The sequence below is a fragment of the Xiphophorus hellerii genome, chromosome 11 (assembly GCF_003331165.1).
Source record: "Xiphophorus hellerii strain 12219 chromosome 11, Xiphophorus_hellerii-4.1, whole genome shotgun sequence".
Lineage (NCBI taxonomy): Eukaryota > Metazoa > Chordata > Actinopteri > Cyprinodontiformes > Poeciliidae > Xiphophorus > Xiphophorus hellerii.
In genome coordinates, this window is record NC_045682.1 from 25,684,838 (window position 1) to 25,700,673 (window position 15,836).

At 39.4% G+C, this 15,836-nt stretch overlaps 1 protein-coding gene across 1 annotated transcript; it reads right to left on the reverse strand.

Annotated features, from left to right (window-relative positions):
- Nucleotides 1-5,901: 5,901 nt before the first annotated feature.
- On the reverse strand, nt 5,902-13,067 carry drd1b (dopamine receptor D1b). The gene is made up of 2 exons (XM_032577192.1): nt 12,441-13,067; nt 5,902-11,871 (listed from the first exon to the last, which is right to left on the reverse strand). Exon 2 carries the CDS (start codon nt 11,462-11,464, stop codon nt 10,073-10,075), a length of 1,392 nt encoding a protein of 463 aa, XP_032433083.1. The 5' UTR covers nt 11,465-11,871; nt 12,441-13,067; the 3' UTR covers nt 5,902-10,072.
- Between the last annotated feature and the right edge of the window lie 2,769 nt (nt 13,068-15,836).

Here is a 15,836-nt window from a genome sequence, read left to right on the forward strand (position 1 = left end):
TTTTATTTAAAACCTCAAAACAATTAATATTTTTTACTTGAATCAATTCAATTTAAGCAGTTGCGATATCTCAATATGACATTTTTAAGCATAGCAATGCCATTAAAATAACTTCAGTGCTCCATAATAGCACAAGAGCCAGGAGGCTGAACAACCCTGAACAAATCACATGGTCCCTCAGTGCTGAGCAGAACCACTTGATTAATGACTGAAGTAGCTGTCAGAAAGCCTCTGAGAGGTTTTCGGCAGAGGTACAGTCCAAAGACACAATCCATTAAATTGAAACAAAACGGCATTTAATTAAACACAAAGATGAAATAACATGGATAAAATAGGACCCAAGTTCCATTGGTGGTTAAGTGTCAGCAATAAATGCTGTTATTTAGCATTTTGTGGAAAGGAAAGTCCACCGAGAGCTTTCATGTGCTTCTGAGAATTCCAGAGAAAAAATTTCACCCTCTCAGGAAATGCTGTAAATGAAATCCTGAGGAACTATTGGGCTACTGAGACAGCATTCAGATCTGGACCCAATTCATTTACAAGTCACCAGATCCCCATGACAGTCAGAGGTTGTCTTTGCATGGAATTATGATTCTGTCTGGCATCGGCAAAAAACCTCTGATCCGGTTCAGATCTGAATGAAAAGAGAATTTCATCAGTCAAATGCAGTATTGTCATAGCACTTGTGGATCACCTCTCTGGCCCAGATCTGTAATCCAGATCATTCTGGTAATGGGCCGGCCCGTTTACAGGCCTGAGCCAAATGCTCATCTAGATTTGACCCAGAGCCAATGTAGATAACTTTTGGTGTCTGGATGGTTGGGACAAACTATGCTATTTCCTCTTCAAATTCTTTTCCTACTTCAGAAAGTCTCTCCTGGAATGGTATAGCCTACTGGCATCTGAGGAAATGTGGTATGAACACTTTCTACTACGATCCTTGTGACACTTCAACTCAATTTGTTGTTTCAGTGCACAGGGAAGAGGGCTGTGGGGTTGATATGGGATTCTGCTGCTAACTCTGACAAAAACACACAAAAAAGGCTTGTACACCACAGAACACAACGAGGCGCCTAATTAATGCACCAAGGACCTCGATGCAATTACAATTAGATGGACGAATGGATATTTGGGCCAAAGCAGTTTATCCACAGTATGGTTCAGCACCTGCTACCTTAGCCTGGTGCACATGTGTGTGTGCCTCATTGCAGTTGGTGTATTAGTTTTACTCCAAGCTCTATCCGGTGGCCTTACTCTATCTCTGAGGCTGGACGCAGTCACCCTTAGGTGATTGATTCAAGTTTTGGGCCAAATGCAACAAAACAAACAGCTGAGTTTCATTGCGTCATTTTGGATCCAACAGTAGCCTCTCTAAAACACACAGAGCACATCAATGAGGCGGTGAAGAGATGATGGTATGACTTTGACAATAACAGCCCCGCTATTACTGTAGCTATAACAGCTTTCACAGCAGATGTATTGTGTTGTCATGGCGTGGAAAAACACTTAAGGATAACACTGGGAAGAGTGAAGTTTCATTTTTTCCTCCAATAAAGCTTTAAAGGGATGGCTTCATGTAAGTTCCAGACATATGGTGCTATTTTGTAGTAACCATATTCTTAATAAAAACCTGCATATATCAAACATAATGTAGCAGAAATGTTACTTTACAGTTTGAGGTCTTGAAATTGGCGTCTGTCTCTTTAAGAACCTCCTGTTCTTTCCAACACTGCTTACAGCACATTATCACAACAATGCTTTTTCCATTCCGCCATGTACCTCAGTTCTTAGAAGTGCTGGACTGAAAAGTAGTTTGTGTAATGAGCTCAGCAGACTTGCAGTTCTGCCAGATATTTAATTGTTGCTGGATAGTCTGGAAGAGCTGAGTGGAGGAGCTGTGAGGGGAGGGGAAGGTGTTCTGTGAGTGGGAAACTCATCTTGGAGACTGAATCTCCAAGGAAGGACTCTGTGAAAATAGAGTATTTAGGCCCTCCTGAATGGCTGTCAAGGGAAATTCAAGGATTTTTCAAACATGCATGAACGAATCAAGGCAATGCTCCAGGTATGTTATTGATGAGGAGATAACATTACACCATGACACAAAGCTCAAAAAGTCAATTTTGTATAATACCTAACATTAAAATTAACAAGCAAATGAAACAGTATGACATTAAATGAAGTCATTATAAATACATAAGATTCCATCTCAATCGCAATACAGTGTTGAATGAATGGCCTATATAGTTGTACATGCAAAACGGCCCACTCTTGTCACTCACTTTTCTGGGTATGTCTGAATCATCTGGCATAAAGAAAGTAAATGTAAATGGTAATTGGTTTTTATGTGAGTGTCTGATGACAATACCAAAGCTCTCTCTTCTCTGCAAAGTCTGAACAATTGTTATTTCATACTTTTGCCTTTCTATTTTCTTCAATTAGTTTCGTCGTCATTGGCACTAGATTATATCTAACACACTAAAACTTGCTAGCTTTTATATCCTGTCTTATTTGTGTTTGTAAATATACTGTGAGTTTTTTTTCACATTCTTTTAACTGTGGGTTAGAAAAAAATACTTAACACAAAGTCAAAATGCTCATAATACTGAACCATCTTATGTGTATCTTATAAATATCAGCAGAATCATTTAGCAAACTGCATATTTGTGCAAAGCTTGGAATATTGCATGTCTCACATATAAAGATAATACGATTCTCTGCATTTACATTTTTTGCAGTTTTATCCATGGGGAAAATTTCTCTGGGTTTCAAAAAGGGAGCGAGAAGAGCTGCCTCTTGCCTCTGATAAGTTACGAATGAGCAAAGGAGCTGAATGAGTGAAGCTGCTGTTACATAAGCACATTACTCCATGCATGCATGTCCAGCTCGCTCACATACACACATAAAAGCAACACCGAGTTGCATTCTGCTGCCTGCAGTCTATCATTATCCTTGACAGTATTTCCACTGTGAACCCACTGCTATTCATCAGTACCTTTTAGACTGAAATAAGTTAAATATCAAAACAAGGCCTGATGTGTGTCAAAAAGTAAATTATTAAGATTCCCTATGTGACTTTTTCTCATATGGTTAAAATGTTGTTTCTCATTACACTTAGTATATCTGGCTAATTTAAGTTTAGCTTGGTGTATTTACTCAGCAAGCTCAAACTAATCTAAAGAAAGATGATTGAGCTTTAAAACTCTATTATAAATCTTCTACTCTAATTATTATTATTATTCTTATTATTCCAGCTGTTCGAATTCTTACATCCAGTTGAGGTATGTGATCAAGTAAAACAACTGCAGTATAGGTGTGTGTTTCATGGTTTTCCTGTAGGTTTGTATAATTTTGTAGAAAATTCCAGGCCAGCCATTTTGACTAAAGATATCAAATATTTTAGCAAAATCCCCACCACATGGCTGCTTCACCTTTTCACAGTTTTACAACATTGTAGCCATAAACTTCAGTGTTTTACTGGGATTTAGTGTGACTGACCAACACAAAGTGGTGCACACTTGTCCAGGAAAGGAAAGTTTCAAATTTGCTTAATAATAAAAATGTGATTTCAAAGCTGGATATTTTCCACAGAATGACCGATAAACAGACCGTCGGGTCACATGAAATATATGAAGGTAGCAGGATTTTTTATCATTTTATGGTTTTGCCTAAACAAACATTGTAACAACTACACCCAGTCTAATCTGGGATACCCTACAATCTCACTAAACTTAACATTTTCCAAACATTCAGATTTTTCAAAAATGTCTAGACCTTCTAGATCCAACATGGCACTCAAGCAATGTTTGTCACAATGAATCTTTCTCTCACATATAATTATGCAATGTCTATTAGTGTTCTTTAGTGTTTAATGTTAAAAATGGAGAGACACTTTATGCTTCCAATGTGTAATACTATTTAGCCTACAGTACAAAAATAAACCAGTCCTACTGTTTTCTGTTAGTCCTTTTTCACTGGTTTGTTTTCACTCCTTGTCCTTCAATTTCTTCTGAATTGAAGTTTCAAAATATTGTGTGCTGCTCTTCCCTTTTTGGCTTACTAGGCATGTACTACTGTATTAATCTCACTGTTTGGCTTATTAGTGGTACAATATAACCAGCTTACCTGACACTTAGCTTGTGAATAGCTGAGCCCAGAATTTCCTCTGAATATCACAAATGCTGAAAGTATTACCAGTAATTTTTGTGCCACAGTTTGAGAACCATAGCCATAAAGTATTTATATATATTTGATTTAAATACAGAGGAGCAGCATGTTAGTCTGTTCAGAGTAGAGTTCCACCTTTCTCATGATTCTACAAGACAGTTTGACTCAGAGGTCACAAATTTTGTCAAGGCTTTCAAAGGAAGTCATATTGATTTATGTTAAGTCCTGCCTTCAGGTTTAATGCTGACGACACAACTTCTGACCTAGCTAGATGATGATATATTATTGATCACTGTTTCCACTATGTAGTTTTTTCAACTGTTAATTCTTTTGCATATTACAAATCTTTAAAATATATCAATGATTTACAGTTTGGTTCAGAAGTTTATGTAGGTACCATGTGCGTGAATGTCATTTCTGGGCCTCTAAGCATGCATTTGAATACTTAATTTAATAACGTAAAATTATTATGAATATTTCTACGAATTTCGAAAACAACAATTGTTTGCACAGGTTTAAATTTATTGTAGGCTTTTTTTCTGTAATCCACACATGATCTAAGCTATACTCATAGGATCCAATATAAACAAATCCACACAAGTAAGATTTGGTAGATGGCCATTATTAACTTACACCACAACCACATCTTTTTGTAGCAATGTTATACAAAAACATGTTGTTGTGTTGAATATTTAGGAACTTCTTTTGGTAGAATTGGTGTAGTTCATTTATTGTTTTTTGGGCTATTATAGTGCTTTAGACATTTTTGAAGGGATAGAGGTTGAGATGTTTGGAGAAATTTACTGTCAGCCTGATTTATCATTTCCAAAACCATGTTTATGGTTTATGGTTATGCTTAGAACACCAAAGTATGTCCAAGGCGTTGCCAGTTTTCACACTGGGAGATTTTCCAGCTTTTCCTTACTTCTACTGGTAACTGTTTTGGTCAGCTTAGACAAAATTGGGTGATCCAACATGGAAATGAAATCAAACACACATCATAACTGGTCTGATAGAGAACAGTTCATGCTTCCTGAAATTACCTTGCAAAACTTTTAACCTCAAACATATTGAAATGTTTTGTGTTAAACTTAAATGCCAGATAAGTGCATGGAATCCAAATCTGTTAAGTAAACTTTACCAAATTCTACCAATTGTTATTCTGCACTAACAAGTGGTCCATCCACAATCCAGAATTGTGGCATAACTTTGATGTCCAAAGAGAATCTAGTTGCTAGGACACATCTACTCCATAAAGGATCACGATTATATGGACACAAATTTAATCTAGTTTCAAAATGTTTATGCTCATGTTTACAAAACTCTAAATTAACTGGGTTTTATTTGAGAAGCAAATTCAATGACAAGTATTATGTATGAGCTACTTTAAAAAGTGAATGCCTCTTAAAGTCGTCAACATTAAGAGGCACTGTTTAAGGATGCCACCCTATGTTAAACTTTGCCTTTGTTTGCACCCAAATTTAGGTTTGCTAATCAGGCATAAAGGATGGGAGGGAGAAGAGGAAGAGGTCAGCTGTGAAGTGACCATCAGGTTATGTAAATGCAGACTAAAGGCAGCGAGGACACCACGCTTTGGGAGCTGGAAAAAAATATGCGTCACCATTCAAAATCAATTTCTATCGATCTTCTGCAGTGGCATTACCGTCCAATACCCACTGAGAGTCAAAGATATCCTGCCCAAAAAAACTGAAAAAAAACGAACACATCAAAAGCAAATGAAAAACGAACATACATACATGTTTATTTTACAAGAAGGGCACATTTGTTTTTTTGTCTTTGTACAAACTGTAAACTAAATATTTCTCAGGGTTATAATCTTTGACATCACTTTCATGGATCAACACCAAAAACATGTAAGATAATACACAAATTCTCAGTGAACTTTGCATGTTATCATAGATTTTAATCCCACACTTGAGAAAACATACAGCATGTAAGTCTGCTACACACATTAAGGATTCTGAAAGATAGAAAGCACTTGTGTTCATCACAACTACATTTTGAACATCATTGTACAATACTCTATCCCTGCAAACCCCAACCCTTATTACTGCCATTAACTGTTTAAATAGTTTTATGTATTTTTTTTACATGAAACTTGCTGACTGTGGTTGAGGTAGGGACTCTGTCATTAAGTCAGACAGTTAAATGAGGTGAAACATCATTGCTAAAATGACTCCATACTTGCAGCGCCTGGCCACTTGTTTTAGGAGGACGCAGAGGGATTCTGCACTGTCAGATTTGCTAAAGTTGTCATTCGTCACTGCTAGAACACTGATGGAGAGACTATGGACTGTCACCACAGCCATAGCTCCCTCAAAGGAACTTGTAGGGTCTCCCAGAGGAAATGCTCCACATCAAGCAAAACATTTTGCTTCTGGGAGCTTTGCACTGACATCGGCGTTCTCCAAAATCAAAACAGGGCAAGCTGGAGAGATGATTCACAAAGCTGACAAGGTGAAGGCTCATGAAGAGGGCTGGGGGGAGGAGTGGGGTTATACAGAGTCATAAAAAGATAATTTCAAATGAAGGTTTCAGTAAACCATCATAGGTTTACCAACGGCGTGTATAAAAAGACGTCACAAGAAATGGCAAATTAATCTTAGTGTCATCAAGAGTCCCCACATATCCCAATGTTCAGCGTATAAAACACTTGTTATGTTACAGCATATGCTAAAAGTACATCCACATTCAACCAGACATGAGAACTTTGGCAAAAAAAGAAAGAAACAGTATAAATACAGGTAAAATAACCAGTTGAGCTTTGATTTAGGGCTTTGATTTAGGGCTTTGATTTGGCGCTTTAATTTAAATTACAAAATAGGAAAGCAGTCAGCTCTGGTTGCTGAACTATAAATCTAGTATTTATTAACATCATGAACGCTCATCAAGTCGACAGAGGCAGTCAAGAGAAAGAGACAGAGAAAGAAGGAGCTGCTGGGAGCAAAGGGAAAGGGAGGGGTTTGAGGAAAAGCCCATCCGAAGGCAGTTTTCTTTCATGTCCGGTTCTGATGGATTGTACACACGTCATGTTTTATCGCTTGTTGTGGCCGGGATGTGTTAGGAGATAATTACAGAGAAAAAAATTAAATGAACTGGTGCTGAGTGAGCATGCTATGGATGATTGTTTGTAAAATAAATGGGTTACAAATTATAAGGGATTGTTCACAGTTTATGGCACTTTGTTTCACTGTTGCCACTCTCAACATGAGAGAGGGTGCTAATCCAAATTGAGTCCGAAAACATCAAATCCTAACCTGATGGAGCAGAGCACATGGGAGGCTACAGAGAAGCAGGGAGGACAATGAGGTGCTTTTGTGACACAAGCCAAGCAACATATTGAGCTAAAAGCTTTCCCCCCTCGCTTTGGTGCCATCCAGATAGCATTGGATTTTCCAATGCAGGAAAATCAAATGCTTTATTCAAGACCAATTGCCTTGTATTGGATCGGTTCTTCCTTTCTCTGATGTGCAACAGTTTGACGCCATCATGGGCACAAACAACATGCGGCGAATGATCTGCATGCAATGTCAGCGTGAGGGTTCCTTCCCCAGCAACTTCAAAAAGAACTGGAAAACACAGCGGGGTAAACTTTGACTGGACTGCTGAGCATATTTAATACAAACTAGATATTTCAAAGTTCTTTTTTCAAGTGGAGATTCTTAAATAATTTAAAATTCTAGGTTTAAGTCTAATTTTAATGTTGTGGTAAAAACATATGGTCTAAACATTAAACAATTATTAAAAACTATTTGATCTGTGAGAAGTACTTCAGACAGACAATGGAACAATTTTGAAATCTGTCTTAGTTTGTCCTCAATCAGCTGACATTCAATTGTTTGTAAGCTAAATGTGTATCATAAAACAAATTTTAAAATATAAAAAAGAACATGTTAAAAAGTTTTGCTCTAAGGGAAAATTGTAATCTAGAAACAAACAAGAAATACCACTGTTTCTGAGAATATTTAGTACACCCCCAATTTAGGCATGCTCAAGATCGCATCACATTTTGAGGTTTGATTAAAGTAATCTGGACTTCATCGGAGACTACTGGCAGTGCATAGATATTATATAGGATTGCTATTATTTCAATAGTAATCCTGTTTAAAATGCCAGAAAAAAATACCTGTTTCATAAAGATATATCCAGAGAAGTGAGGCTCAGGTTTTTGACCATTACAGTGAAATTCAGATTGAAACCAAAACTCTTTTGGTCATTTCAGCTCCTTGTCTGTAAATGACCTGTGCTGACCTATTGTCAGAACATTTTTGTTTACAAATCAAGTTAGTTAAGATCTGGTTGTTCAGGAAGAACTACATCTGATCATAATCATGGAAAATAAGTGAAAATACTACTTCCTAGGGCAGCTGCATTCTAATCAGCAGCATCTGGACTATTATTCTGTAATAAGAACTTAATGTTTTGCTCCTGTGAAATATGCCAATTTATTCCTAATTAGTCCTAATTTGGGAGTGTTTTCTAAGTGCAGCTGTGCAGAGACGCATAACATGTCCGACAGCTCAGGGCTAATCCACATCACGATGCACCGTCTGTGACTTCACCTCTGTAAAACTAAGCGACTCTGTCACACTGCATGCTCCACATAACCACTGCAGCACAGTATGGTTCCCAGCCTGAGCAATTTACAAATCTGATATCTGGAAGTTTGCAAAAGGTCAGTAAGTGTCGTGTTTCAGCTTAACTTGTATCCCCGGCTTCTCTGTATGAGTGCAATGAGTATTTAATTTCATTAAATTTTCTTTATGTGAACCAGATGTATTTGCCAAGTGAAAAACCATCAGTACCACTCAAAGTGGGCAGAAGAAGTAGTTAAAATGGAGGACTGCCAAAGGAGACTGAGGAGAGTGCAGACAAGAACACAAACGAGAGTTGATGCGCAGGTGCAAAAAAAGAAGACTGTTAACAAAATGAGAAAGAGGGGCATCGTGAAGGAGAATGGGATTTGCAGACTGAGCAAACAAGAACAGGAAAATGAAGATGAGAAAAGAATAAATGACTGCTTAATAAGAAGCAGGGGGGCAGGGAGGTAAAGCAAAGAAGAGGAGGATGATGTAGAAAAGAAATGCAGGATGGTTTTAGGAAAGACAATTTGATCAGAAAAAGGATACAGGAGATGAAAAACAAAACATTACAGTATTTTCAAAACTTCCTTGTCTCTCTTTCTCTGACTACAAATCATCTGGACATTTTACATCATAACCTTAAAACCAAGATTGGATTCAAATAGATCTTTTTAGGCTTGACTTATAGAAAAGTTACTTTGGCATTTACAAAAATTAAATAGTTAAATAAATAACCACTGCAATACAGATGTAAATTTTGCAATAAAACCACCATTGCTAAGATACTGAAGAGTTGAGCAAAAAAGTAACAAGCAACTAATTTTACTGCACCTGTTTAATCCACATTGCTCTTTCTTTCATGTAACACCTACAAAGCACCTACCTACATGATATTTCTCTAATACTACATTTTCCTCTGCTGAATCTAATGTGTTTAAGTACTTCCAGAGTAGTGTCAATGCTGAGCTGTACAGTACACCTGAGCAGATGTATACATCCAAGGAGATATTTCAAAGATGTATGCATATGCACTGTTTTTCTGCTTTAATATACATGCTATCAACATTTATCATCAAATAAAAGGATTTCATCCTCAAATGCTGAAAGTATTTTGCAGATAGTTATATCCCGGATAAAGTGCCTTTACTTTTTGACATTCTGTAGGTTTTTCTATGTGGATTTTTATTGACAGTCCAGAGTCCTGTCATATTTTTTTTCTATCAGGCATATTCTTGGAGATCCTTGTCCTGGATGTTTGTTTTATGGTCCTCCATGAGTTTTGATCCATCTTCGCAAAGGTATCCTCAACATGACACAGCTTTGTGTTGCCCGTTCTGTGTGATGGGATTGATCTTTTCCAGGGTTACCTCGGTATCACTGTCTAAATTCCCAGAAATGGCCGGGGAGGGTTTCTCCAGGGCGCTGTTTACTATTCCTGCCTCAATCTCGCCTCCACATCCATCTTTCCTCTGTAACTCGTCCTCCTGACACTGGATGCTGTGAGGAATCACATAGCTTGCAGAGTTGTTCCCTTCCTTTGGGATGTGGCTCTTGGGCTCATACTGAGAGTTAGGGTTGGGCGCGGGGGCTGCCATGTTGTTGTTAATGCTGACGATCTCAATGGCGTTGCTCCCCGGGCACAACCGGTGGCAGCCCAGGAGTCTGGAGAAGGCCTTGCGGAAATCTGCATTGAAGGCATAGATGATGGGGTTGAGAGAGGAGTTTGCCCAGCCAAACCACACGAACACATCGAAAGTGGTAGAGCTGATGCAGAAGAAGTCTGCGGACCCATCTGGCAGGTTTGGTTCGCAGAAGGGAACCATGCAGTTTAGGATGAAAAAGGGCAACCAGCAGCACACAAACACACCCATGATGACCGAGAGCGTCTTTAAGACTTTGGTTTCCCGTTTGAACGACATTTTGAATGAGCTCTCGCTCTCTATGTTTGAGGTGTTCCCCATACTGCTATGTCGGTTTTTGGCACTCTCTGCTGCACGTTCCAGGGCAGATATTCTCCGTATTTGTTTCTGGGCGATGCGGTAGATCCGGGTATAGGTGACGAGCATGATTGCTACAGGGATATAGAAGCTAATGAGGGAGGATGAGATGGCGTATGTCCTATTAAGGCTAGAATCACAGTTATCAGGGGGCAGTTCACTGGGGTATGTACCATTTAACTCTGCATAGCTGGTGGTCTCAGCTTTGTGCCAGTCTAGCTGAACAGGAATGAAGGAGATGAGTACAGAGAGGGTCCATGCTACACTGATCATCAGGCACGCCACTTTCGGGGTCATTTTGCGTTCATAGCGGAAAGGGCTGGAGATGGCCCAGTAACGATCAACACTAATAACACACAGGTTCAAGATAGAGGCAGTGGAACACATAATGTCAAATGCTACCCACACATTACAGAATGCCCCAAATGGCCAAAAACCCATGATCTCTGTGGCTGCCTTCCATGGCATCACCAAGATAGCCACCAGAAGGTCCGAGATGGCCAGCGAGATTACAAAGAAGTTGGTGACCTTCGACCTCAGGTGTCGGAACTTGGTGACAGCTGCACACACCAGGGTGTTGCCAAGCAGTGTGGTGAAGATAAGCAGGGAGAGAAAGCATCCTGTTAAGACTCGCTTGGACGAGTCCCTGTCTGGCGTGAGCTGCTTGCCGTCTCGTACTGTTGAGAAATTCTGATCCATTGTTTGTAATTGCAGCGCTAATGCAGTGAGAGAGGGAGGGTGGGCGAATGGGGATGTTAGCAATCACCCCATCACATCCCCAACCTGCAGCAGCTGTGCTTCTGCTGGAGTTTTTTTACACAGATGGTGGAGATACAAACTGTCTGGGTACCAGCTCTCTCTTGGACTGGGTCATCCACTGGCTGCTCTTCACAAAAAACATTTTTGTGCAAGTGCAGCTATAAATTTTTTAAACTTTTCTCTTCAGAATTTTCTTTCGCAAAAATCCCTGGTCCACTGATTCCCGCAGCAGCAGTAACAGCAGCAGAAGCGCAGACAGTCGACATTCTAGTGTGTAGAGGGGGAGGAATTTTCCAGCTGTTGTTTGCATCCAGACTCCCAGTCAGAAGAGGTTTTCATGTAAAAATCTGAAACAAAAACGAAAAGTGTATCCTTCAGTTAATGTTCTTTTTGCACCCTGTAATCGCATGCAGCAAAAGTTCCACAGCCACTGCTCTTGAGCTTCCCAGTCAACAGCGGTTTTGCCAATCATTAGCCTTATATACCATCACATCAATGACTTCTATTGATGAGTTTTGCACCGCATTTATCTGATTTGTTTAGTGGTTTTCGAGGCGTGTCTCTGTGGTTATATTGGGCACTGTAATGAAGTGGATCCACCCCTAATAATATGTGCCTTCTTTTTTAAAATCTGTTTTATACATTTTTTTCCTATCAAGCAAAAAGTTTTGAGATGGACAATTTTAACCATTCAAAATTATAGCAGTTAAATTTAAGACAGACAATGATAAAAAAAATAATGATTAGAGATTAAGACATGTTAAATTGTGTCATGAATGTTTGGTCCTATAATCCTCATGCGTTTTTCCTTACATGTGGGTTAATGCGCATGGCTATTCCTGTTAACGCAGCACAGCAGCTTCTGACCCCCTTTCAAAAAAAAAAAAAAAAAATGCCACTCGTTCTGACCACCCACCTAAATCATCTCTGGCAGTCTGATCCCTTGTTGGACGTCCTTGAAATTCGGGGGCAGTTTTAGAAGTACATCCTGAGGCTTTTTCTTGTTGTTAAAGACAGCGTGCGCCTTGCTGCGTGAGAATGGACAGCTCCTGAAACGCTCAGACGTCCTGGGTCGGCTTATAAAATATGTTTGAATTCAAAAATTCAACAAAGTGCTAAAAAAATTATTAAACTGAAAATCGAAACCAACATTTGTCCAGTTTGTATCTTGATGCCAGGGAAGGCGCTCACCCTGTCTGCGCTCTGCTCTGTGGAAAGCTCTCCAAGACGCCACGGTCCTCAGGTGTTTTTTCGGTCCTTACTGGCTTTCCTTTTTGTTTCGCCGGGGTGCATCCTTGTTTGTGCGACATTCAGTGAGACTGCAGCACCGCGACGTGACTGCGGCCGGCGGAGAGTGACGGAAATGACTCTGATCTTTCCACGAGCGTTATTCATGCGCGCTCTCCTCTCTCTCCGCTCAGCTGCCTGCTGCTTTGGTCCACGTCCCCTGCCACAACTTCTCCATCCAAGGAGATTGTAAGGGTATAGCCACGCAACTCGAATCTAAGCCCCTAAACGCTTGCACTCGGAAGAATTTAAGCTGTGTAACGTGACCAGCTGGTTAAAGGTTTTTTTCAAACCCATGTGTTTCACGATATCATATTTTATGAAGGAAGCAAAATTGTAAGAACTTTCTTAGTTATTTACTTTATCTAATGCAAATGACACAAAGGTGTAAAATCAAAAGTCGTGCTAAAAATGTATACCCCATATGTCCTGCGCTGAACTTGTAGCCAGCAGACACAGCAGGCCCAACGAGGCCATCTACTGGATGCAATATGGTAGGAGGTGATGTTTGACATCTCAATAATCCATTATTGTCACCCAAGTAAACAGAGCAACAGTAACTCTGAGTTAGTTGAGTCATGACAGCAAAGAGACCCAGAGAGATCAAGAGTGTAAATTCACAAATGGCCAAAGGATTTAGAAGGGCGTAAATAGAATTTCATTTGGGGGTGACACACTTCCAAAGCAAGGCTTGACTGAAGATTCTTCCAAAACATTTGTAGATCAAATTGCCAACTTTGTCTGCTTACATTTAAAGTTTAAAGAGGCCTCCTACACCTAACTGCATTATTCATCTTGTTCAGAATCTAAAATACTTTGAATTATCAATTCTAACCTTGAGAAGTAAACATTGAGCAAAGATTCTTTAAAACAAAGTTTGAGTTTTATGTATTGTTATTCTATTTGTAAAACACACAGACTTATCCCTTTCATTGTTTTTTTGTTTTGGCATCAGGACCATCTTAAGTTGAGACAAGCATACGACTATATATTACCCAGTTAAATCTCGATTGAATTATCCTGCAAAGATTACAGGTTACTTAAAACCTTTTTTGTGATTTGGGTAAATAAATGAATGAATGTATGTTTTTCTCTTTCCAAAATATTACTAAACGATTTTCAGCTCCCGCCCAATGACCAAATATTGTTGTCTTGGGACAACAATATGCTTACAGCCATAGTAACTAAAAAACAGGGTTTTTTTGTAACATGTCCAGTTGAAATGTATATGTTCTTGTGGCCCTTGGGCCAGGAAGGGGCCTTAAAAAACAAACAAACAAAAAAGTATTTAAATGGATAAACATACCACCACTAGCTGTATATGTACTGTCGGTTTGACCCACATACACAGGCACAGGGCTTATCTGTTTAGCTTTTTATCTCCTTGCTGAAATAAAAATATGTGCTACAGCTGCCACTAACTCTTTGGTTTTTCTTTAACATAAAGTAAAAGTTAAGTACTGGACCAGTGCTTCTGTTTGTTCTCTGGTCTATTTTCTCAAACCCCCAGTTAGTAAAAGCAGACTGAGGGTTTTGAGCATCACAGATGGATGAAAACTGGTTCAGCTAGAGGTTTCCCCCCGTGAAAAGGGAATCTTTTCTTTCCACTCTCAACACATACATATTCAGTATGAGGGATTGCGTCAAAGTTAATCACTTGATTCAATTGGTTTTATTTCTGTAAATAGATAGCTTTCTTTTTTGTTTACTAATTAATGTGATGAGATAAATTGAACTTGAGATTGTGTTTTCCGGCCTCAAATTGGAATCTATTAATCTGAATCTGATAATTGAACCAAATTGACAGTATATAAATTAGATCAGTTTGTCTGGTAAAGGTCATTCAAATGACATTTGTTGTGAAAAAGCAGTATATATAAACAAATCTTCATATACATCTGTCTGGTTCTGGTACAAATAATCCACTATACTAACTTTTTTACAAAAATCTGATCATTTTAATATAACATGGCTGCACAGTGGCGCAGTTGGTAGCACTGTTGCCTTGCAGCAAGAAGGTCCTGGGTTCGATTCCCGGCCTGGGGTCTTTCTGCATGGAGTTTGCATGTTCTCCCTGTGCATGCGTGGGTTCTCTCCGGGTACTCTGGCTTCCCTCCACAGTCCAAAAACATGACTGTCAGGTTAATTGGTCTCTCTAAATTCTCCCTGTGTGCATGGTTGTTTGTCCTGTATGTCTCTGTGTTGCCCTGCGACAGACTGGCGACCTGTCCAGGGTGTACCTCGCCTCTCGCCTGGAACGTAGCTGGAGATAGGCACCAGCAACCCTCCCGACCCCATTAGGGACAAAGGGTGAACAGAAAATGGATGGATGGATTTTAATATAACAGATAAAAGTAGAGATTCACTGGTCGCAGTTTTCTGGTCAATTTTTTTGGCCTGAAATGTTGCTAAACAAAAGAGTCACTGAGTTGGCAACAGTGGGGTATGCAGACATGGCCTGACTCTCAGTCAAACTTCTTTTGCGGCAGAGCCATAGAGGACAGTGGTTGATTTTTAGACTTTTACTGAAGTAGATAAGATTGGTAAATAATTTCGGCTGCACATATAAATATCAGACGATACCGAGGACTGATTTATCGGTGGACTCCTAATAAACAGATTATAGTCAGGGGAGGGCACGCAAACATCTAAATTTAAAGACATAAAAATCCTCAATGGACTTTGGCCCTCTGTGCCTGCGTGCTCTGTGACTTTAGTTTTGTATGTGTGCATGTATGACTTTGCATGTCTGTAAATATGTGAGTTTTTGTGCATGTGTCCCTGTGTGTTTTTGGGAATATGTGCACATGTATTTGTGTCTGTGAGTGTGTGTGCCCATGTGAGTAATAAATGTAGACAAGCCGAGTGTAAGAGGCCTGGCAGACATAACGCCCACGTTTCCCTGTAGCACTGAGCCGGGTTGTGCGTGCAGCTGACAAAGTTCAAACCAAAACCACGTCACGTACAAACACACTGCGACTCGCTCATTCACTCACATGCACTCAAGACCGCGCACAACCAGCCA

Excerpts from the sequence above, each read along its gene's own strand:
- drd1b (XM_032577192.1), bottom strand. The coding sequence starts at position 11,464 with ATGGATCAGAATTTCTCAACAGTACGAGACGGCAAGCAGCTCACGCCA.